General features: G+C 46.5%; 1 protein-coding gene across 5 annotated transcripts in view; it reads left to right on the top strand.

The window, feature by feature from the left end:
• Positions 1-22,806, top strand: part of LOC123758679 (uncharacterized) — a 465,943-nt gene that overhangs the window by 395,453 nt on the left and 47,684 nt on the right. For all 5 annotated transcript variants that reach the window (XM_069334423.1, XM_069334425.1, XM_069334424.1 and 2 more), the window contains 2 exons: positions 7,765-7,967; positions 15,649-15,762. In XM_069334423.1, coding sequence (XP_069190524.1) covers positions 7,765-7,967; positions 15,649-15,762 — 317 coding nt within the window. The remainder of the gene's footprint in view (positions 1-7,764; positions 7,968-15,648; positions 15,763-22,806) is intronic.

The following is a 22,806-nucleotide window of genomic DNA, read 5'->3' on the forward strand; positions in this document are numbered from 1 at the left end:
CCCTCCCTCCCCCTCCTCCTCAGGTGAGTGTTGCCTCCCTCCCCCCCCTCCTCAGGTGAGTGTTGCCTCCCTCCCCCCCCTCCTCAGGTGAGTGTTGCCTCCCTCCCCCCCCTCCTCATGTGAGTGTTGCCTCCCTCCCCCCCCTCCTCAGGTGAGTGTTGCCTCCCTCCCCCCCCCTCCTCAGGTGAGTGTTCCCTCCCTCCCCCCCCCTCCTCAGGTGAGTGTTCCCTCCCTCCCCCTCCTCCTCAGGTGAGTGTTGCCTCCCTCCCCCCCCTCCTCAGGTGAGTGTTCCCTCCCTCCCCCTCCTCCTCAGGTGAGTGTTGACTCCCTCCCCCCCTCCTCAGGTGAGTGTTGCCTCCCCCCCCTCCTCAGGTGAGTGTTGCCTCCCTCCCCCCTCCTCAGGTGAGTGTTGCCTCCCTCCCCCCTCCTCAGGTGAGTGTTGCCTCCCTTCCCCCTCCTCAGGTGAGTGTTGCCTCCCTCCCCCCCTCCTCAGGTGAGTGTTGCCTCCCTCCCCCCCCTCCTCAGGTGAGTGTTGCCTCCCTCCCCCCCCTCCTTAGGTGAGTGTTGCCTCCCTCCCCCCTCCTCAGGTGAGTGTTGCCTCCCTCCCCCCTCCTCAGGTGAGTGTTGCCTCCCCCCCCCTCCTCAGGTGAGTGTTGCCTCCCCCCCCTCCTCAGGTGAGTGTTGCCTCCCCCCCCCTCCTCAGGTGAGTGTTGCCTCCCCCCCCTCCTCAGGTGAGTGTTGCCTCCCCCCCCCTCCTCAGGTGAGTGTTGCCTCCCCCCCCTCCTCAGGTGAGTGTTGCCTCCCCCCCTCCTCAGGTGAGTGTTGACTCCCTCCCCCCCCCTCCTCAGGTGAGTGTTGCCTCCCCCCCCTCCTCAGGTGAGTGTTGCCTCCCTCCCCCCCCCTCCTCAGGTGAGTGTTGCCTCCCTCCCCCCCCCTCCTCAGGTGAGTGTTGCCTCCCCCCCCTCCTCAGGTGAGTGTTGCCTCCCCCCCTCCTCAGGTGAGTGTTGCCTCCCCCCCCCCTTCTCAGGTGAGTGTTGCCTCCCCCCCCTTCTCAGGTGAGTGTTGCCTCCCCCCCCTTCTCAGGTGAGTGTTGCCTCCCCCCCTCCTCAGGTGAGTGTTGCCTCCCCCCCTCCTCAGGTGAGTGTTGCCTCCCCCCCTCCTCAGGTGAGTGTTGCCTCCCCCCCTCCTCAGGTGAGTGTTGCCTCCCCCCCCCTCCTCAGGTGAGTGTTGCCTCCCCCCCTCCTCAGGTGAGTGTTGCCTCCCTCCCCCCCCTCCTCCTCAGGTGAGTGTTGCCTCCCCTCCCCCCCTCCTCAGGTGAGTGTTGCCTCCCCTCCCCCCCCCCTCAGGTGAGTGTTGCCTCCCCTCCCCCCCTCCTCAGGTGAGTGTTGCCTCCCCCCCCTACTCCTCAGGTGAGTGTTGCCTCCCCTCCCCCCTCCTCAGGTGAGTGTTGCCTCCCCTCCCCCCCTCCTCAGGTGAGTGTTGCCTCCCCCCCCCCTCCTCAGGTGAGTGTTGCCTCCCCCCCTCCTCAGGTGAGTGTTGCCTCCCTCCCCCCCCTCCTCAGGTGAGTGTTGCCTTCCTCCCCCCCTCCTCCCCAGGTGAGTGCACAATGGTCTCAGTAATGCCATAAGGGAGAAGAGAACACCTGCAACAAGACACATGTTATATACACAATAACTGCTCTTCTCACCTGTTATAACAACCAAAATATATAAGTAACAATTCGTAACAACGAAGGTGTTGTTACAGTCTCTCACTTGAAATACAAATTGGAGTCTATTGAAGCACTTAAGATAGTTTAGGTCGCACTCTACTGAGTGCCTCCTTGATGAAGATAGACGAGATCTTTCATGGACTGGTGGAGGGTGAGGTCTGGTCGTTCCAGGTATCACAGGTAATTAATGGCTTGTTAGAGTTGAAGGGCCTCCCCCCCTCCAGGGGCTAGTGTTCACCTAATAGTACTTACCAATATATTCTTCCAGGGTGAGCCTCAGCTCCTGGACCCCACCTTTCAGTCGCCTGGAACATGTTTAAGTGGTTCCCTTAAGTTTATGAAAGCCTGTCTGTCTGCTTGACATTGTGTGGAATTAGCTTCAACCAACTGTTACCTGGAGGGAAGGGAGGGAGGGAGGGAGTTATCAGGGGGAAAATGCCAAGTCAGTACGACTATATAGCACTTGGAGTCAATATAATGATTAGGGATGGAAGCGGCGGTTGCTCCGAGAATCAATGTCGCCGCGGCCCGGTTTATGACCAGGCCTGAGACGTCGCTGCTATTGACAGGATGAATCACAGCTTGGTTGATCAGGTGTCCTTCTGAGGTGTTCATCAACATTTCCCTTGAACACAGTGAGAGGCAAGTTAGTTGTGTGGAGGGAGTGTGATGAAGTCTTGGACCCTTGAGACAATTGCATCTTAGTATCTGTTGCACCTCTGGTGTTCAACGAGGCTGTTTACACTTGCAGTCATGTATGTGAGCAGTCCCCGGACTATACCGTGTGGTGCTGTGTGCCTCTGTAACCCTCGCTGTAACGAGTGCACATTGTGGCAGTTTAAACGGTGGCAATAATTTAGATGTTTTGTTCAGCTTGCTCGGTGCTCTTGTCCTAAAGGAGTCCTTTAAGTCCCCTGTGACTCCCCTGAGGTTGGGTCATGCACGTCCTCCTGTCCCCTGCCGCCCACGTCTTCTAGTCCTGTCCCCTGCCGTCCACGTCTTCTAGTCCGGTCCCCAGCCGCCCACGTCCACCACCACCACCTTAAAGCTCATCACTGTACCTCCGTTTACTCATTAGCTCACTCACCAGTCCCCCAACCACTTGGGCTGGACGGTAGAGCGACGGTCTCGCTTCATGCAGGTCGGCGTTCAATCCCCGATCGTCCAAGTGGTTGGGCACCATTCCTCCCCCCCCCCCCCCCGTCCCATCCCAAATCCTTATCCTGACCCCAGTGCCATATAGTAGTGATGACTTGGCGCTTTCTCCTCATAGCCCGTCCCTCACTCACCAGTCCCAGTGCATGGTGTAGTGGTAACACACTCGCCCCGCGCATCGCCTGCAATTTGGCCAAGGTTCGTATCCTGGCCAGGGAGGATTGACTAGTCGCCAATCCTTAACTGTACGCTCCTGTTCACCCAGCAGTGATTGAGTACCTGGTTGTTAAACGATTCGCTTGTTGTGTTCCGGAGACACTAGCGGGTATAAGGCCCACCATGAGTTACGGGAAGTGACAGCTGTCGGCCTGATAACAGGAGCCAACAGCCGTCTCGTCCTGTACTCACCTGTGAACAAGAAAATGTGATAAGATAAATTCCCAGAAATTCCTCCTGTTGCTTTATCAGGACTAACTGGTCTTCGGTGTGTAATTATGTATTTCGTTAAACTATGTATTATTTGTTCATACATTTCTCTTTCGTTATACATACTTTTCTTGCAATACCTTTCAATCTATACATATTCTTCAATCATGTTTAGTCCCAGTAATGTGGGATTCCTGTCACTCAACAGGAACACGGGTCCCCCCACACAACAGGAACACGGGTCCCCCCACACAACAGGAACACGGGTCCCCCCACACAACAGGAACACGGGTCCCCCCACACAACAGGAACACGGGTCCCCCCACACAACAGGAACACGGGTCCCCCCACACAACAGGAACACGGGTCCCCCCACACAACAGGAACACGGGTCCCCCCACACAACAGGAACACGGGTCCCCCCACACAACAGGAACACGGGTCCCCCCACACAACAGGAACACGGGTCCCCCCACACAACAGGAACACGGGTCCCCTCACACAACAGGAACACGGGTCCCCACTCAACAGTAAGTGATCGGGCCAACAGGTCTGGGAGCAATAACAGTTGTGGAGACATTAACCTTCAGACTTGGCTGTGGCTCCTCTCTCTCTTCCATTCCCCTGTCTGTCAGCATAGGCGGGGCCATGCTGCCCCTGGGGGCGGGGCCATGCTGCCCCTGGGGGCGGGGTTCACCTTATAAACGTCATAGTTCTCTTGATCACCTCCTGTACACCTGAAACTAATGTTACAGTGTAGGGTTTTATATGGAGTGTACAGTACAGTATACAGCACTGTGTACTGTTCAGTGTACTGCACAATACACTGTACTCGCTGTGTGGAAGTGCCGGCATGTTTCACATTCCTTCTTTGTCGGAAGCCTGCATACGATAAATGTCCGTCGTTCAACTGGGGGAGGGAATAGGGAAGGATAGGAGAGAGGGAAGGAGGAGAGAATGAGGAAAGAGGGATACACGAGGGAAGAAAGGGAGGAGAGACAGAGAGAATCTCAAGATCTTTAAAAACACAATAGTGGCTGTTTATATTTATTGTGCGTGCGTGTGCGTGCGTGCGTGTGTGTGTGCGTGTGTGTGCGTGTGTACATACCGTAGGAAGTTGTAATTACCGTCATCGTTTTCTCAGACTCTCCGCCTTTTAGGATTTTATTTACTCAAGACATTTCCTGTTTTCCGTCTTTTGCTTCTCCCGTCTTGTGGGCCCTTTGAGATGTCTGTCTGTTTCTCCTCACCCCCCCCCCTCTCCCCTCCTCTCATGTCTCTTGGGAATAGAAGCTTTTATCATCATTTGAGAAATTGTTTGTCATTGTGGTATTTCTACAGCTTGTTTATGGTGTTTGGCCTCTATATGTCTGCCTTACTGTTTGATATATAAATACCACAAGAGTTTGGTAAAACATCAATATTTATTAGTTAATTTAGCAAGGTGGAAGTCTTGCATTTACTCATTGAATGCTGGATCGAGAACAATATATTTTGTCCAAAGTGATATCCTTTGATATCCTTTGATATCCTTTGATATCCTTTGATATCCTTTGATATCCTTTGATATCCTTTGATATCCTTTGATATACTTTGATATACTTTGTCCAGAGTGATATACTGCCATGATACAGTTGAGGCTGGAGCCATGTGCGGATTAATGCTTGTATTTCTTTACTTGATTTATCGATAACTATATTTCTTGTGCAAATATGTTGAAATAAAATTAAAGAATGAACGTTCGCTGGAATGACTGAAATATAACATTTGAGGCGAGAGAGAACTTGTTCTTCATAAAATATTCTTCAACAGCTATTGTTCAACAGGTGTTAGATGATTTCGAAATCTGAAAGTTTCTTGGAAAACTTTGCTTCTTGGTTCAGTACGAGGGTCTTGTGCTCACTTAAAACTTCAGTTTCACTCTCAAGATGTTCATTTTGTTACCAAGTGCTCATCTACCTCACGTGTTCTTCTACCTTCTACCTGATCTACCTTCACGTGTTCACGTGTTCTTTAGTTAACATTGCTGACGTTTTAGTAAATGTTATTCTTAGACGAACATTGCTGGAAGTTTGTAATTATTAAACCGTAATAGCGGCTGGCATTTCCTCTCTTTAATAAGTAAAGGTTAAAGTGGAATCTTCAGTAAAGAAAAACTAGCCTCTCTCTCTCTCTCTCTCTCTCTCTCTCTCTCTCTCTCTCTCTCTCCCTCTCCCTCTCTCCCTCTCTCGTTACTGTTACTGATCATTTATGAGTGTGACAACTATCCATATAATGGACCTCAACATTACTGATATTCATTCCTTTCCTCCGTCCTATCCTAAATCCTTATCCTCATATCCCATCCAAGTGCCGTATAGTCGTAATGGCTTAGTTCTGTCTGCTGATAATTATCTTGCCTTCGGTAGAGTCTCCAGAGAGCGTTCACATCTCTCTTCGTAACTCAAGTTGTATTACCAGAGCTCCTCCCTCAGACACCAGTCCTCAGACACAATGTCTTCTCATTGACTCGTCCTTTGATGAGCTATCACAGTTAATATATGAATAATGAATGAATGAAACGGTGAGAAGATGATTTAAAGAATAATCGGTCTATCACTGAATGTGATACTAGATATCAGCAAATGAATCCATGAATTAGTGATTTAAACAATGAAATAGCCATTGGATGGATAGTGAGTGCGTGTGTTGGTTGGTGAGTGCGTGTGTTGGTTGGTGAGTGCGTCGGCTAAATGTGTCGATTTTAATTTTCATGAACCAATGAATAAGTTAATGAGCAAGTGGATGCGAGTGTGGGTGACTGCTTTAGTTACTGAAAGAATTAAGGAGTCAAATTTTTGTGATTTTCAGTTTGAGTGACTGGGCACAGGGGAGATGTGACGGTGTCTGGTGTTCAATGTGTTCATAATTGTTACTACACTCCGCTGCCTGATTGTTGTTGTTGTTGTATATGATTTATTCTTTGTTTCTTGCAGCAAGAACACAGAAAAGATCGTGTTGAACACTAAAGCAGAGTGGCTGTGTTTATTATGGAGGGAGAGAGAGTGCATTGTTGCTCTTGGGAATGTAGTTAAATGCAGGTTGAGGGTGATACAGTGTTAGCCAGCACACACTGCAGGTGGAGGGTGATACAGTGTTAGCCAGCACACACTGCAGGTGGTGGGTGATACAGTGTTAGCCAGCACACACTGCAGGTGGAGGGTGATACAGTGTTAGCCAGCACACACTGCAGGTGGTGGGTGATACAGTGTTAGCCAGCACACACTGCAGGTGGTGGGTGATACAGTGTTAGCCAGCACACACACATGGCAATTGATGAAATAGAAAAGTAGTGAAATGGCAAAATTTGGTGATTATGTTGCAGGTTTGTGTGTGTTTTGGGAGGTGTATGTGGGGGTGTATGTTGGGGGTGTGTGGATATGTGTGTGGGGGGGGGGGGTGAGTGGGGGTGTATGTTGGGGGGTGTATGTTGGGGGGTGTGGGTATGTGTGTGTGGGGGGTGTGAGTGGGGGTGTATGTTGGGGGGGTGGGGGTATGTGGGGGGGGTGTAATATTTTATACTCTTTCTGGCTTCGTTTTCTCGTCTAATAACTGTTTTAATTAATATATTTTCCATATTTTTCTGTTCCCATTTCTGAATCTTCCTATTTGTGCTGTTCATCACACTTTTTACTTCCTCTGTTCTTCGTTTTCATCTTGTATCTCATTTTCAACCCATATTGTTTTTTTCTTTGGTTTCCAATTACATTTCATTTCAATTATTGTCACGTTTCGTGTTTTATTGTGGCTCAGTGAACAGGTTACGAAGACGAAGGTAACTTCTGTGTCCTCGTTTGGAGTGACTTTTGAGCCTCTTTATAAGAAGTGCTTCTTGAACCCTTTTTGTCGTGCATCTTGCCTCAGTCTTCCCGTCTCTTGCTTTCTCGTGATAATTGCTGACTTAACGTGTGTCTCGAATATCAGCGACGGAGTCCTGAATCTTGCGCCTTCGGTCGCCACTGACCGAGAGAGACCTGGTGGTGGAGGTGGTGTAATACTGAGGACGAAGGTGAGGTTAGTTCGTGTCCATGGTGACTGTGGGGGACCGATTGTTCTTCATTAAATATATATATTATCCATAATCTTAAAAACAAGTTAGTATTGGTGATTCTGAAAGGTAATATCTATATAAATAAAATGTAAATGTTCGTTTGTTCAAAACCGCTAATCTCTGAAAATTTTTCACCGATTGCTTTGAAATTTTGGACAGGAAACAAATGGGCAGAGTTTCTTTCACCCTGATGCTCCTGTTTATCTAGCAGTAAATAGGTACCTGGGAGTTAGACAGCTGTTACGACCTGTTACTTGTGTGTGTGTGTGCAGAATAAGCCTATGTATAAAATAACTTCAATTTACCAGACGACAGACAGATATAAACAGAGATATCCATACATGATCTTCATGAAAGTATAAAGATGTGTGTCTCTCCACAGCTACGACGCCCGCGCCAGCCTGGAGAGCGGGGGCGTGACCGTGGGCGGAGGTGGAGGTGGGCGGGCCAGGATGGTGCTCAGTTCAGGCGGGTCGTCTCTGGTGATCAGGAGTGTTCACAGAGAGGACCAGGCTGAGTACCGGTGCAGTGTTCACTACCGTCTCTCTCCCACCTGGACCCAGAGACTCCTCCTCACTGTCAAAGGTCAGCTTCCTCTCTCACTCTCCAATGTCTCAACACTTCTAAAACTCTGTGGTTTCAAAACCTGAATTTTTAGAACCAGAATTTTGAGAATTTTTTTAGAACCAGAATTTTGAGGATTTTTTTTAGAACCAGAATTTTGAGGATTTTTTTTAGAACCAGAATTTTGAGGATTTTTTTTTAGAACCAGAATTTTGAGGATTTTTTTTTAGAACCAGAATTTTGAGGATTTTTGTTTAGAACCAGAATTTTGAGGATTTTTGTTTAGAACCAGAATTTTGAGGATTTTTGTTTAGAACCAGAATTTTGAGGATTTTTGTTTAGAACCAGAATTTTGAGGATTTTTGTTTAGAACCAGAATTTTGAGGATTTTTGTTTAGAACCAGAATTTTGAGGATTTTTGTTTAGAACCAGAATTTTGAGGATTTTTGTTTAGAACCAGAATTTTGAGGATTTTTTTTTTAGAACCAGAATTTTGAGGATTTTTTTTTAGAACCAGAATTTTGAGGATTTTTTTTTAGAACCAGAATTTTGAGGATTTTTGTTTAGAACCAGAATTTTGAGGATTTTTGTTTAGAACCAGAATTTTGAGGATTTTTTTTAGAACCAGAATTTTGAGGATTTTTTTTTAGAACCAGAATTTTGAGGATTTTTTTTTAGAACCAGAATTTTGAGGATTTTTTTTTAGAACCAGAATTTTGAGGATTTTTTTTTAGAACCAGAATTTTTAGGATTTTTTTTTAGAACCAGAATTTTGAGGATTTTTTTTTAAAACCAGAATTTTGAGGATTTTTTTTTAGAACCAGAATTTTGAGGATTTTTTTTTAGAACCAGAATTTTGAGGATTTTTTTTAGAACCAGAATTTTCGGAATTTTCAGAACCAGAATTTTCCGAATCGGAATATTCAGAACACTATTTCAGAACGGGTGTTTATCAAAATATTTCCGTGTCCTTTAATTGTCCAATTACAACTCATTGTTTCGTGTTCTAACTTGGGTTCATAATTTTTAGTTTCCACCGTTTCAGTCTTAATTAAACCTTTTCATTACTTGTACACTTCGATCATCTTGGTTTTACTTTACACTTTTCTAGAAACTTAAATTGACTTGGTTTGAGTCTTCACGAAATTTGTTGCCCGGCGTTGCATTAGTCATTCCTTCTATTTTATCTTATTTTGTATTTTCCATCCTCCTGTAGCCCCCCCCCCCTTTGTTCACTTGATGAATGTATGAATGTTACCTTCTCGAATTCATGGTAACTCACTGAAGCCGGAGGGAGGGGGGGGGTTACTGAAGCCCGAGGGAAGGGGGGGTTACTGAAGCCCGAGGGAAGGGGGTGGTCACTGCCTGAGGACTTAAGAAGTTGGCCTGCGCCTGAGAGGAGGCGAGGGTGGGGTCACTCGCCTCTAACTTGTACAACAAAATTAAAGTTTTCTGCTCAAATTTGGCTTCGTGTCTCACTTTATGTTAAGAGCGTAACACCTCACCCTTAAAACGTATCCGGATAAAACCTTAACTTTAGAAATGCTAAACATTAAAACTCTAAACATTAACATTTCATATGTTGTGAAGTGTCATGGAAGAATGTTTACTTTTAACCCAACTCGCTAAAACACTCAATTTTATTAAAAAGCTAAACGTTAAATTCTAATAATTTGTTGCGATTTTAATTTTGCCAATATTTATTTTTGTTTTAAAATTTCTGTATTTTTTGTTTATAGTTTTTGAAGATAAATCTTATCTTTTACCCAACTGTTTTCTGATATTTTTGTCGACAAAGTTATGCTTGTAATAAATGTAGCTAATATAACTGTGTTTATAACTACGGTAATAACGACGAGCCAAGTTGCACATGCAGTTAGTTATTCAGTGAGATACGTTAATTTTGTTTGCAACTTGAAAGTGGGGAAAAAATTAAGCTATCAACCCGTATTTATACAAAAATTAATATTCATGGTATATTAATACCCTGTATATTAATTCTTTACCATGTATAATATACAAGTTATCTTAATTATAATATATTAAGGTATTATATATAATGTAATTAATAATATAATGCGGCCTTCACGTATCTTGTATAATCTTCAAAGGACGCGAAGGACAGCGGCTTGTCCAACAATGTGTCACAGCTCTGGATAAGGAGTCACCAGCCTTCTGGGGCCGGATTCACGAAGCACTTACGCAAGTACTTACGAACGTGTACATCTTTCATCAATTTTTGACGCCTTTGGTTATATTTATTAAACAGTTTACAAGCATGAAAACTTGTCAATCTTCAAAACTATTTGTTATTGTTATAAACAGCCTCCTGGTGCTTCGGAGCTCATAAACTAATTAATAATTGTAAACAAAGCCGCCAAAGATTGAGGAAAGATGTACAGGTTCGTAAGTGCTTGCGTAACTACTTCGTGAATTTGACCCCAGGTATCTTCAAGACCTTATGCCTGAGCTGTCTTTGGCAAAGGTCGAAGCAAAGTTTGATTGGAATATCACCCATTTTGCACACTATTGAGGAATAAACATTCGGAAAACACTACTATTGAGAGGCGGGACCAAAGAGCCGGAACTCAACCCACGTAAGCACAGCTAGGTGAATAACACTTATGTGAGTACTTACTTCTCGCGAACAAAAGTTGTCTTGCATTGTATAATGGATGAATAATGACTTCGTACGTGTAGTTAACAATCTCGACTGTTGGAAGTCTGATAGACTTATCAATGTCAATCTAAGATAGACTGATACTCCCAGGATGCAACCCAATCACTTGGGCTGGACGGTAGAGCGACGGTCTCCCTTCATGCAGGTCGGCGTTCAATCTCCGACCGTCCAAGTGGTTGGGCACTATTCCTTTCCCCCGTCCCATCCCAAATCCTTATCCTGACCCCTTCCCAGTGCTATATAGTCGTAATGGCTTGGCGCTATGCCCTGATAATTCCCTCCCAGGATGCAACCCAGTCACCTAACTACCAGGTCATGCTTTACTGTTAGGTAAACAGCTGCATCAGGTGAAGGAAACTTGTCCAGACCTCGCTACCAGGTGCATAAGAGAGATGTAGACCAGAGTAAAGTGGAGGACTAGAGTATACTCGCTGCTTGGTCAGTAAACTATTGTGGTGGATTAATTAACCATCAAGAGGTTGAATGGCCTTAAACCCAACATCAAACAACGTTTCTACCTGCCGGGATTCTAACCTGTAACCGTTGAACAAATCCGCAAGGGCCGTGACGAGGACTCGAACCTGCGTCCGGGAGCATCCCAGACACTGCCTTAATCGACTGAGCTACGACAGGGTAAAAGGGTTGAAACCGAATTGTGGATTTGTTCATTTGATGCATCACGTTAGTGTGATCTGTGTGTGTGGTTCTGTGACCGTTCCGTTGTGAAGCGACTGTCGTGACCACTGCGCCAGTCTGGGGTGTCCTAGGAGGGAGGACACACAAGCCACGATACACTGCGGGTTGGTCTAACTTGACTATAAACTTTATAAGCGCAGTAACTTCTCTAAATATAAAGTGACATATTAATATTTGTGCTCTCGTGCGCCACCTTCCGCCTGTGTCACCGCGCATGCGCATGAACCATTGCCAGAAATAAAAGCGAAGTGACCTAATTCTTGTGTGGCGGAGCATGAATGGGTGAACTAATTACTCTCGAAACATTTTCGCTTCAAAACTTGGATACTAACATTATATCAACATTTTCTTTTGAAGTGCAATATTTTATTTGACTTTACTCCAGTCAGGGAGAGAATTCTTGCTCCTTTGATTCTGTATTCATGGAATCTTTTCATCATTTTTACTTTGACTTGGACTGGCATATATTTAGTGTCTTACAGTGCCACAGAAACACACCAATAAGTCACCACAAAACTTTAACACAACACCACAATATCTCGTCGCGTTAACTGGCGTTGGTAGAGTGAACAAAAAGTGTTAACCGGAAGATGGTGAACAATGTTCTTGTTAAGTTGCAACCACTGGCCGCCACCTCTCAACTGCAACTCAAGTTATTCAAGCACTTGAGTTTCCCTTTATCTTGAGGTTATCTTGAGATGATTTCGGGCCGGAAGCAGGAAGCAGCCCGTAGCACCTGTCTAACTCCCAGGTACCCATTTACTGCTAGGTGAACAAGTGCATCATGGTGAAAGAAACATTTTGCCCATTTGTCTCCGCCTGCACACCCTCACGTGATGAGGTTGTGGTGATATGCAACCCGTTCTCGCACTTTCGTATAGTCAATATTGACTTATTAAATACGTGCATATGTGACATACTAAATATACTAGTTTACCTTGAAAAGCTTCAAAGAAAACACCGACCTTACCTAACCTTCTTAGTATGTTAAGATAAGCATCTTATTGCTTCGTAATTACAATTATTACTTAACCTATTATAGGTATAGGTTAAGAAGCAATAAGATGCTTATCTTAAGATGCTTATACCTATTATAGGTATAGGTTAAGTAATAATTGTAATTACGAAGCAATAAGATGCTTATCTTAACATACTAAGAAGGTTAGGTAAGGTCGGTGTTTTCTATGAAGCTTTTCAAGGTAAACTAGTATATTTAGTATGTCACATATGCACGTATTTAATAAGTCAATATTGACTGTAAGAAAGTGCGATATGGGTGCTGGTGGTGACTAGGAGCGGGGCTTGCCGGAGGAACAAAACAACATTGTAATTTCGAAATTTCATTTCGCGGCATTATTAGTCTCGAGAATAATTGAGAACTTAATGATCTCAGAGAGAGAGTGAGAGGGAGGAAAAGAGACAATCGTTAGTCACCTGCCAAACTATACATTTATAGATGAAAAGTAACCTTGCTTTATTCTTTATATACGGGATGATTTTTAGAGCTCGTTGTCTGTTTACCTTCAGTTTAACCTGGCCTCTTGTCTTGTTAACCTGGCCTCTCGTCTACACTTGCACCAGGCGAGTGTAGCCTGGTGCAGCTGTGGGAGTGTAGCGTGGTGCAGCTGGAGCCACTGGAACAAGGAGCGTGGTGCAGCTGGCATCAAATAAGTATATGCTAATATATTGAAGTTCACTGGTGCAGTGAGGGGGGAAAATAGGGAGTGGAAGGTGTGGGTGGATAGTGATGGACAGAGGTGACGGAGAGGGATGGCGGTGGACGGGAAGGAAGGAAGGAGGCAGAAGAGACACCAAGAAGGACAGGACGAAGAAATGGATAACTAAAAAAATGTGAACTGAACTGGACTGAATTTGGTCACGGGAATGAACAAGAGTATTGTAGTGTTCCTGTGTGTTGAAGGTTGCAGGTTGGGCAACAACAAGGTTCATTCTAAGGGAAGAGAACTTGGACATTTGAAACACGCAGACGAATAAGGTTTTTGAAATGTTATGGGAGACAATACTGGCTGCTTTATAGGTTCAAGGATTAGTAAGAGAAGAATAAAAGGGAAGGGGGAAGTACGAGGGAAAAGTGGCGGATGGGTATAGTGGGAGAAAGGAATTATCTGCATAATGGCTTATAGAATTCAATCCAAGCAAGTGTAAAGGTTAGAGACTTCGGGGTTGTGGGGGGGGGGGGGGTTATTGAGGCTATAGAAACTTCAGAAAATGTAACTAACTTCAGTGTGTGCGGACACCACATGGAACCTCGTGCAAAATTTGAGAATATAACAACAGCTTTGAGGAACCTTAACGAAGGAGTACTTTAGGATCCTCTACACAACATACACAAGACGACTACTGATATATGCAGCACTGGCATGTGCCGTTATCTTTTGAAACAAACACAAACATCAAATGTCCATAGATTTGTCATGAGATTCTTGCCAGAAATGCGTCATCTGAGCTTTGAGTACAGGCAACAAGTACCGAGACAAATGATGTTTACATATCACATACCGAGAGGTATAGATAACATTGTGAGTCTGTTCCAGAAAAAGAGACAGAATGAGAGGACAGAAGAGGAAACTGGGGACAGAAATATAAGGAAATTCACTGGTTGAGGAGAAACACTCCACAACTTGAAGAGCCGACGTGACGAAGTCTTAGTAAAAGAGCAAAGTAGCAACAGTTGCTATATAGTAAAGAGCCAGACAAAGCTCCTCCCCTCCCCCCCGCAAGCAATAAGCACCCTTATGTAAGGTTAGACCGCGCGCGCACGCTCTTTTCACTGATAATTTACACATATGAATTGTCGGTAATGGACATGTCTCTCGCTCTCTCTGGCTCTTTTTCGCGCTCTCTCTCGCTCGCTCTCTCTGTCGCTCTCTCAACCGAGTAAGGACAATTTGGAGGGAGAAGAGAAACAGGCGGGGAGGGGGGGAGGTGAAGGCAGGGAGAGAGAGAGAGGGAGGGGGGGGGAGGTGAAGGCAGGGAGAGAGAGAGAGGGAGGGGGGGGGGGGTGAAGGCAGGGAGAGAGAGAGAGGGAGGGGGGGGGGGAGGGAGGCTCAGTAATGCTTGACTCTTAAATACATTTCAGTTTAACATTTTGTAGCTGTCATTGGTCGCTGTCGCCATTTAATTTGACTGACATTTGTTTGCCATGAGGTTGTGCACTTATTAACGGTAATAATAATAATAATACAAATTTTGACTTATTATAATGTTAATTTAAATTATCATTTAGCTTATTATAATTCGGGTTATATTTGTTTATATTATTACTGCTACTGTTACTGATCTTGTAAATAAAGAACATATACATACTTGAGGATCACTTAAATATAATGAAGTGCAAATCAACTTTGGTTCTGGTACGAGTTTTCAACTCTAATATATATCAAGACTTAGGACTCGTCATGAGCATCGATGAAAGGCGCGGATTAAAGTCAATTTTCTCCTAATTGCCTCCCAGGTCAATTTGATCATCCCGTCAGAGTTGAGGGAATTGAGGGGGTGGAGCAGGGGACGAGGGACAGGGAGCAGTGGGACATGGGGCCGGAAGAAGGGGGGGGGGGGTAGGAAACGTAGGGAGAGGAAGAAAAGCGACGGAAGGTAAAGAGTGAAGGGAAGGAATGGATGGAAGAGATTGAAGGATCGGGCAGAAAGGTAGAGGATTGAGTGAATTTCAATTTCCCACGTTTAGGAATATTTAGATAATTTTGTTTCAATGTGTTTCCTTCTTTCTGTCACAACGAAGACTGAGGTCAAGTGTGTGACCTCTCGTGGGTCACTTGTCATTGTGTCGTCAGAAGAAATAGTGATAACGGGTCAACAACAGGTCTAACACAGCCGGTATTGAGCCGAACCTGTTGACATTGGTAGTCATGAGAATTTAACGCAGCTCAGTCTTTCTCTAATGAGGATTTGGTGTTTTGGATTACTGAGTAGCTCAGGCGAGGGGGGGATTACGGGGATTGGGATTGTTTAAGGCTAATGATATGACCAATCTTTAGCAAGTATTGCGCTGAATATCATTTGTCTGGTGTGTGTGTGTGTGTGTTAGGGCAGCCTCCCCTGTCCCTCCAACCCACAAACAAACACCCTCTCCCCCAGTTCCTCGAGTCCACCTGTTCCTCTAGTCCAGTTTTCATTGATATGTTTTTCTTTAAATTTCAACAGGGATAGTTTTCCTGAAGCTTCTCTTCTGTCAGTCCACTTTTAACATTGTTTTCTTGGTTGTACCTTGAGAGCTGCACTATGGATAGGCTGGGCTAGTCTCTCCCAATCCCAGTTGTAATATTGGCTTGGTTTTCACTCCAACAGATTCCATATGGATAGTGTCGGTGACGGACAGCACGGGGCGCCCTCTGGACGGGAGCAGTGTGGGGCCCATGGCTGAGGGCTCCTCCCTCAGTCTTGCTTGTCAGGCGAACCACGGTGAGTACATCTTGGCCCGTGCCGCCTGTGTTGCAGCTGCTGCTGATGCATCTCGTTCCTCATGCACCACAAATATATATATATATATATATATATATATATATATATATATATATATATATATATATATATATATATATATATATATATATATATATATAATATATATATATAATATATATATATATATATATATAATATATATATATAATATATATATATATATATATATATATATATATAATATATATATATATATATATATATATATATATAATATATATAGTGTGTGTGTGTACTCGCCTAGTTGTGCTTTCAGGGGTTGAGCTCTGGCTGTTTAGGCCCGCCTCTCCACTGTCACTCAATCAACTGATTCCCCCCCCCCCCCCCCAGGAAGCGGCCCGTAACAGCTGTCTAACTTCCAGGTACCTATTCACTGCTTGGTGAACAGGCCCATCTGGGTGAAAGAAACTGCCCATTTGTTCCTGCCTCCGCAGGGGATCGAACCCGGACCCTTAGGACAACCCCGAGCGCTGTCCACTCAGCCGTCAGCCCCCCCCCCCCCACAGGTGTGTGGGGGGGGCTGACGGTGTGTGTGTGTGAAGGAAATCGCATAACGACGAAGGGAAAATAAACAAGACATCATTTAAGCAAATTCGTTGATTTCTTCAGTAGTTCTTCCGAAGATGAGTTGATTAACACGAAATTGCTTAAATAATTTCGTGTTTCATTTTCCCTCCGTGATTATACGATTTCACATTCTTCATCACGCATTAATTTCTTAATGATTTACCCGCACTTGGAGGTATTAATTACTCCGAGACACGATAAACTGAAGGTCCTTAACGCCAAGTAATTTTCGGGTTAATCCTAACGAGGTCGTAATGTTCAGACAATAGCAGCCACAATGTCATTTTTCGTTGCTTGAACAAACATATTTTATCTCCATCGATTCCAGGCTAATCTCCTTACTTTTTTGTAATGCTTCTCCTGCCATGAATCTAGCCAATCGCAGTGACTTTAGCAAATAAGCTGCAATTTAACTGGCTAATCTCCGAAGCGACGCTGGGCCACAGTAAGTCCACGAGACGCAAAAAATGACCGCGATTATTCAAGTGTGTGAGCCCCCCCCCCCCCCCCACGTGCCCTTGTCTGACCTGAGGGGAGGGATGGGTAGGGACGGCGGTAAGGAATAGTCGAGAGGGAAAATTGATGATATCGAGGAGAAAGAGATGGCATAGAGGGGAAAGGGATGGATGAGAAAGGAAAGGGGGGATGAGGGAAGGGAAGGGAGGGAATTATCAGGAGAAAGCGCCAAGCCATTACGACTATATAGCACTTGGAAGGGGTCAGGATAAGGATTTGGGATGGGACGGTGGGAAAGGAATGGTGCTCAACCACTTGGGCACTATTCCTCCATGTTTCGTGATGACCAAGAACATTGCCATCTGTTCTCCAGCGTTGTTCACCTGACCTTGTTCTTCACCTCGTAGTTATGGGAATCTTTTTCCTGAACATTTGATATTCTGACAGTTTTTGACAATGTTACAAACTTTTCCAAACTTTTTCCATTTGGCTGTCTACCTTCTCTTCCCTTGTTTCACTTTCTACCCAATCGTCCCCGCCTGGGCTGTCAGCCCCCCCACCTGGGCTGTCAGCCCCCCCACCTGGGCTGTCAGCCCCCCCACCTGGGCTGTCAGCCCCCCCACCTGGGCTGTCAGCCCCCCCACCTGGGCTGTCAGCCCCCCCACCTGGGCTGTCAGCCCCCCCACCTGGGCTGTCAGCCCCCCCACCTGGGCTGTCAGCCCCCCCACCTGGGCTGTCAGCCCCCCCCACCTGGGCTGTCAGCCCCCCCCCACCTGGGCTGTCAGCCCCCCCCCGCCTGTGCTGTCAGCCCCCCCCCGCCTGTGCTGTCAGCCCCCCCCCGCCTGTGCTGTCAGCCCCCCCCCGCCTGTGCTGTCAGCCCCCCCCCCCCGCCTGTGCTGTCAGCCCCCCCCCGCCTGTGCTGTCAGCCCCCCCCCCCGCCTGTGCTGTCAGCCCCCCCCCCGACCTGTGCTGTCAGCCCCCCCCCCGGCCTGTGCTGTCAGCCCCCCCCCCCCCGGCCTGTGCTGTCAGCCCCCCCCCGGCCTGTGCTGTCAGCCCCCCCCCCCCCGCCCCGGCTGTCAGCACCCCCGTCCCGGCTGTCAGCCCCCACATTGTCGACTTTACTAAAACCAGTTTCCGCGAGATATCAAATATATGCGAGCAAGAGGGAAATGAAGAAGCATCAATTAAGCAGGTGAGAGAGCATGTTGTTGTCTCTTGCGTCTCGCTCCTCGCGTGTCTTGCATCTCTTGCTTCTCTTGCGTCTCGCGTCTCTTGCGTCTCGCTGCAAACTTCATCCTACCGATGGATAATACTCAGCTTTGACTCATTTGCATTCGCGAGGTAAATGACGCCGGTGTTGACGGGAAGTGCACGCCTCGCTAACCTGCCACACACAGTGTGCAATGTTGCAGGAAGACTCGGTGTCACGGCGCTGCCAGGCATTATTTGTTGTTCCAGGGTATGAGAGTAGGTGTTGCAAGGGTGGCCCGTGCAGTGTTGCAAGGTGAACCGTGCAGTGTTGCAAGGGTGAACCGTGCAGTGTTGCAAGGGTAAACCGTGCAGTGTTGCAAGGGTGACCCTTGTAGTGTTGCAAGGGTGACCCGTGCAGTGTTGCAAGGTGAACCGTGCAGTATTGCAAGGGTGAACCGTGCATTGTTGCAAGGGTGAACCATGCAGTGTTGCAAGGTGAACCGTGCAGTGTTGCAAGGGTGAACCGTGCAGTGTAGCAAGGTGAACCGTGCAGTGTTGCAAGGTGAACCGTGCAGTGTTGCAAGGGTGAACCGTGCAGTGTTGCAAGGGTGAACCGTGCAGTGTTGCAAGGGTGAATCGTGCAGTGTTGCAAGGGTGAACCGTGCAGTGTTGCAAGGGTGAACCGTGCAGTGTTGCAAGGGTGAACCGTGCAGTGTTGCAAGGGTGAACCGTGCAGTGTTGCAAGGGTGAACCGTGCAGTGTTGCAAGGGTGAACCGTGCAGTGTTGCAAGGGTGAACCGTGCAGTGTTGCAAGGGTGAACCGTGCAGTGTTGCAAGGGTGAACCGTGCAGTGTTGCAAGGGTGAACCGTGCAGTGTTGCAAGGGTGAACCGTGCAGTGTTGCAAGGGTGAACCGTGCAGTGTTGCAAGGGTGAACCGTGCAGTGTTGCAAGGGTGAACCGTGCAGTGTTGCAAGGGTGAACCGTGCAGTGTTGCAAGGGTGAACCGTGCAGTGTTGCAAGGGTGAACCGTGCAGTGTTGCAAGGGTGAACCGTGCAGTGTTGCAAGGGTGAACCGTGCAGTGTTGCAAGGGTGAACCGTGCAGTGTTGCAAGGGTGAACCGTGCAGTGTTGCAAGGGTGAACCGTGCAGTGTTGCAAGGGTGAACCGTGCAGTGTTGCAAGGGTGAACCGTGCAGTGTTGCAAGGGTGAACCGTGCAGTGTTGCAAGGGTGAACCGTGCAGTGTTGCAAGGGTGAACCGTGCAGTGTTGCAAGGTGAACCGTGCAGTGTTGCAAGGGTGAACCGTGCAGTGTAGCAAGGGTGAACCGTGCAGTGTTGCAAGGGTGAACCGTGCAGTGTTGCAAGGGTGAACCGTGCAGTGTTGCAAGGGTGAACCGTGCAGTGTTGCAAGGGTGAGCCGTGCAGTGTAGCAAGGGTGAACCGTGCAGTGTTGCAAGGGTGAACCGTGCAGTGTTGCAAGGTGAACCGTGCAGTGTTGCAAGGTGAACCGTGCAGTGTTGCAAGGTGAACCGTGCAGTGTAGCAAGGGTGAACCGTGCAGTGTAGCAAGGGTGAACCGTGCAGTGTAGCAAGGGTGAACCGTGCAGTGTTGCAAGGTGAACCGTGCAGTGTTGCAAGGTGAACCGTGCAGTGTTGCAAGGGTGAACCGTGCAGTGTTGCAAGGGTGAACCGTGCAGTGTTGCAAGGGTGAACTGTGCAGTGTAGCAAGGGTGAACCGTGCAGTGTTGCATGGGTGAACCGTGCAGTGTTGCAAGGGTGAACCGTGCAGTGTTGCAAGGTGAACCGTGCAGTGTTGCAAGGGTGAACCGTGCAGTGTAGCAAGGGTGAACCGTGCAGTGTAGCAAGGGTGAACTGTGCAGTGTAGCAAGGGTGAACCGCGCAGTGTTGCAAGGGGGTTGCAACACTTCACGGTAATTTCCGGCTTTGTCACCAGGTCGTAGAATTCTATTAAGCCAGTCAGGCAAGATTTACCCTCCCTGAATCCATGTTGTTGATATGTCACCAAGTCCCTTCCCTTCAAACCGTCCAATGAGAGGTTCGCCCTCAGCACGTGTGTTACAGACGAGACGGCCGGGGCCGGCAGCTGGAGCTCGCAGCGCCACCTCTAACAGCGACCACTTCACTACACCGGGAGAGGTACAATAAACAGCCGCGAAATTATATTGTGGATTGTACAATGTTGTGAGGTAACTCCTTGAGTGACGGGCAGCTGATGTGGCGGCGTGAGCAGTGTCAGAGGAGCAGGGGTGGGGGGCAGACTGAGAGGAGAGGTTGAGAAGAAAGAGGAGCAGGTACAACACGAGGAGAAACGAGGATCAGAAGAAGAGGAACAAAATAAGGGTTATCTTGAGATGATTTCGGGGCTTTTTTAGTGTCCCCGCGACCCGGTCCTCTAGCGGGCCTCCACCCCCAGGAAGCAGCCCGTGACAGCTGACTAACACCCAGGTACCTATTTTACTGCTAGGTAACAGGGGCATAGGGTGAAAGAAACTCTGCCCATTGTTTCTCGCCGGCGCCTGGGATCAAACCCAGGACCACAGGATCACAAGTCCAGCGTGCTGTCCGCTCGGCCGACCGGGTGAAAGGGATTAATGCAAAAATTAAATGGAAATTTTGATATGATTGAATAAAGTATGAAGAATGTGAAGATCAACTACGGGAATGTCAGCAAATAGTGAAGCTGGAGAATGAAGTGGAACTGGAAGAGAAGAAGCGGCAAGAAGTGATAAAGGAAGTGAACAAAATTTGAAAAGTGGCAGAGAACATTAGGAAAAGAAAAAGTTTTATAAAAAATGTGTTTAAAATATGATAGAATGACACTGAGAGAACAGTGCCAGTGCCATGGGACAGTAAGGAGGAGACGGAGGAACGGAAACGTGGGAGAAGAGAGGGAAGGAGTGGAAGAGAGGGAAGAGAGGTCGCAAAAGAAGTGGAGAAGTCGGGAAACAGTGACATCCTTAATAACATATTTTCTTACTAAAGTCTTCCGTTTTTTGGGAAGTCAAGAAACGTAGTTTTACACCGCCTTAAAATGTTATACAAAACTGTCAATTAGTCTCCTGGGGATCGAACCTGGGTTCTCCTTACTTCACCAAATTATCAAGTTGACTGGTATCGAACCCGCGTTCTGCCAATTAACAAGCACAGCGAGTGTGGCGCGAACCCTCTGGCACTAATGTCGGGCCTGGAAGCCATCGTCTGCCAAGAACGAGCTGGGAAGTAATTAACGAACCCGTTATTGTCTGCTCTGTTGCCTCGGCCGCTGAACCCGTTATTGTCTGTTGCCTCGGCCGCTGAACCCGTTATTGTCTGTTGCCTCGGCCGCTGAACCCGTTATTGTCTGTTGCCTCGGCCGCTGAACCCGTTATTGTCTGTTGCCTCGGCCGCTGAACCCGTTATTGTCTGTTGCCTCGGCCGCTGAACCCGTTATTGTCTGTTGCCTCGGCCGCTGAACCCGTTATTGTCTGTTGCCTCGGCCGCTGAACCCGTTATTGTCTGTTGCCTCGGCCGCTGAACCCGTTATTGTCTGTTGTCTCGGCCGCTGAACCCGTTATTGTCTGTTGTCTCGGCCGCTGAACCCGTTATTGTCTGTTGCCCCGGCCGCTGACCCCGTTATTGTCTGTTGCCCCGGCCGCTGACCCCGTTATTATCTGTTGCCTCGGCCGCTGACCCCGTTCAATACAAATTCTTCCCAAACTTTGCAAATGACATCATTTCCCGGGTGAATAGTGTCCATTGGGGCCAAGAACGAGCTGTGGTAATGGACGTATGGGCGGTTTTTTTTAACATGTTTAAAACATGTTCAGAGTGTTTACAGTTCCTGTACTCAGAATTGCTGCTTTGTTTACACTCGTGCTGTACTGCGAGTATCCTGGACGATGGTAAACCAGTAACTCTAACACCTGAGTTTACGAAAACTGTTCCATGTAGAGTTTGATGACGATAAATGTTGATTATATAAGTGTTAAATTTTGGCCATTTTGAGAAATGCTTTAAATATTTCTCATTAAATTTGCACGCAATTTTTGTGTGGATTTGTTTTGTTGATGAACACTTGAACAATTAACATTTATAATCAAAATAATGACACAGTAATATTATAATTAATCGTGATGTAATACAAATATTAAAAAGTGATAATATATAATAAAATAATTATATCAAATCGAAATTATTTGGGGAGGAGCTTCAAGCATTGTCAAATTTTATTACAGGAATTAACATAAAAGAATAACAGGAGAAACAAAACAACATATTTTCAACATATCACAAGATAATATTAATATGTTAAATATATTACATCTTTGAAGCAGCCTGTATTATACAACACACAAGCCTCTGGAGAAACTTAATACAATACCGGAGTGTTTGAATGCAGGTGAAGGAAAGACTCGATATATATGTATGCAAGCGAATTAAAAACAAATTTTCGGAAGTAACCTACATCCTTTCTCAAGATATTGTATTCAATGTTCTGCTATTGTATACTGTATCTTGATAAAGAATGTAGATTACATCCAAAAATGTGGTTTTTAATAGACACATATATTGGGTCTTTTCTTCGCGTACACACAAACCTTTGTTAATCTTACACGAATTTATATAAACAAAGTTTTTATCTAACTTATGACCTTTGATGAATATATCACAAGCCTAATGTTACTTCCAGATTACATGTGTTAATAAATGTTAAATATATTGCGTGCCTCTGTTAAACCGCTTGTAGAACTTTGCTAAGTATAGCATT

The sequence above is a fragment of the Procambarus clarkii genome, chromosome 31 (genome assembly GCF_040958095.1).
Source record: "Procambarus clarkii isolate CNS0578487 chromosome 31, FALCON_Pclarkii_2.0, whole genome shotgun sequence".
Taxonomy (NCBI): domain Eukaryota; kingdom Metazoa; phylum Arthropoda; class Malacostraca; order Decapoda; family Cambaridae; genus Procambarus; species Procambarus clarkii.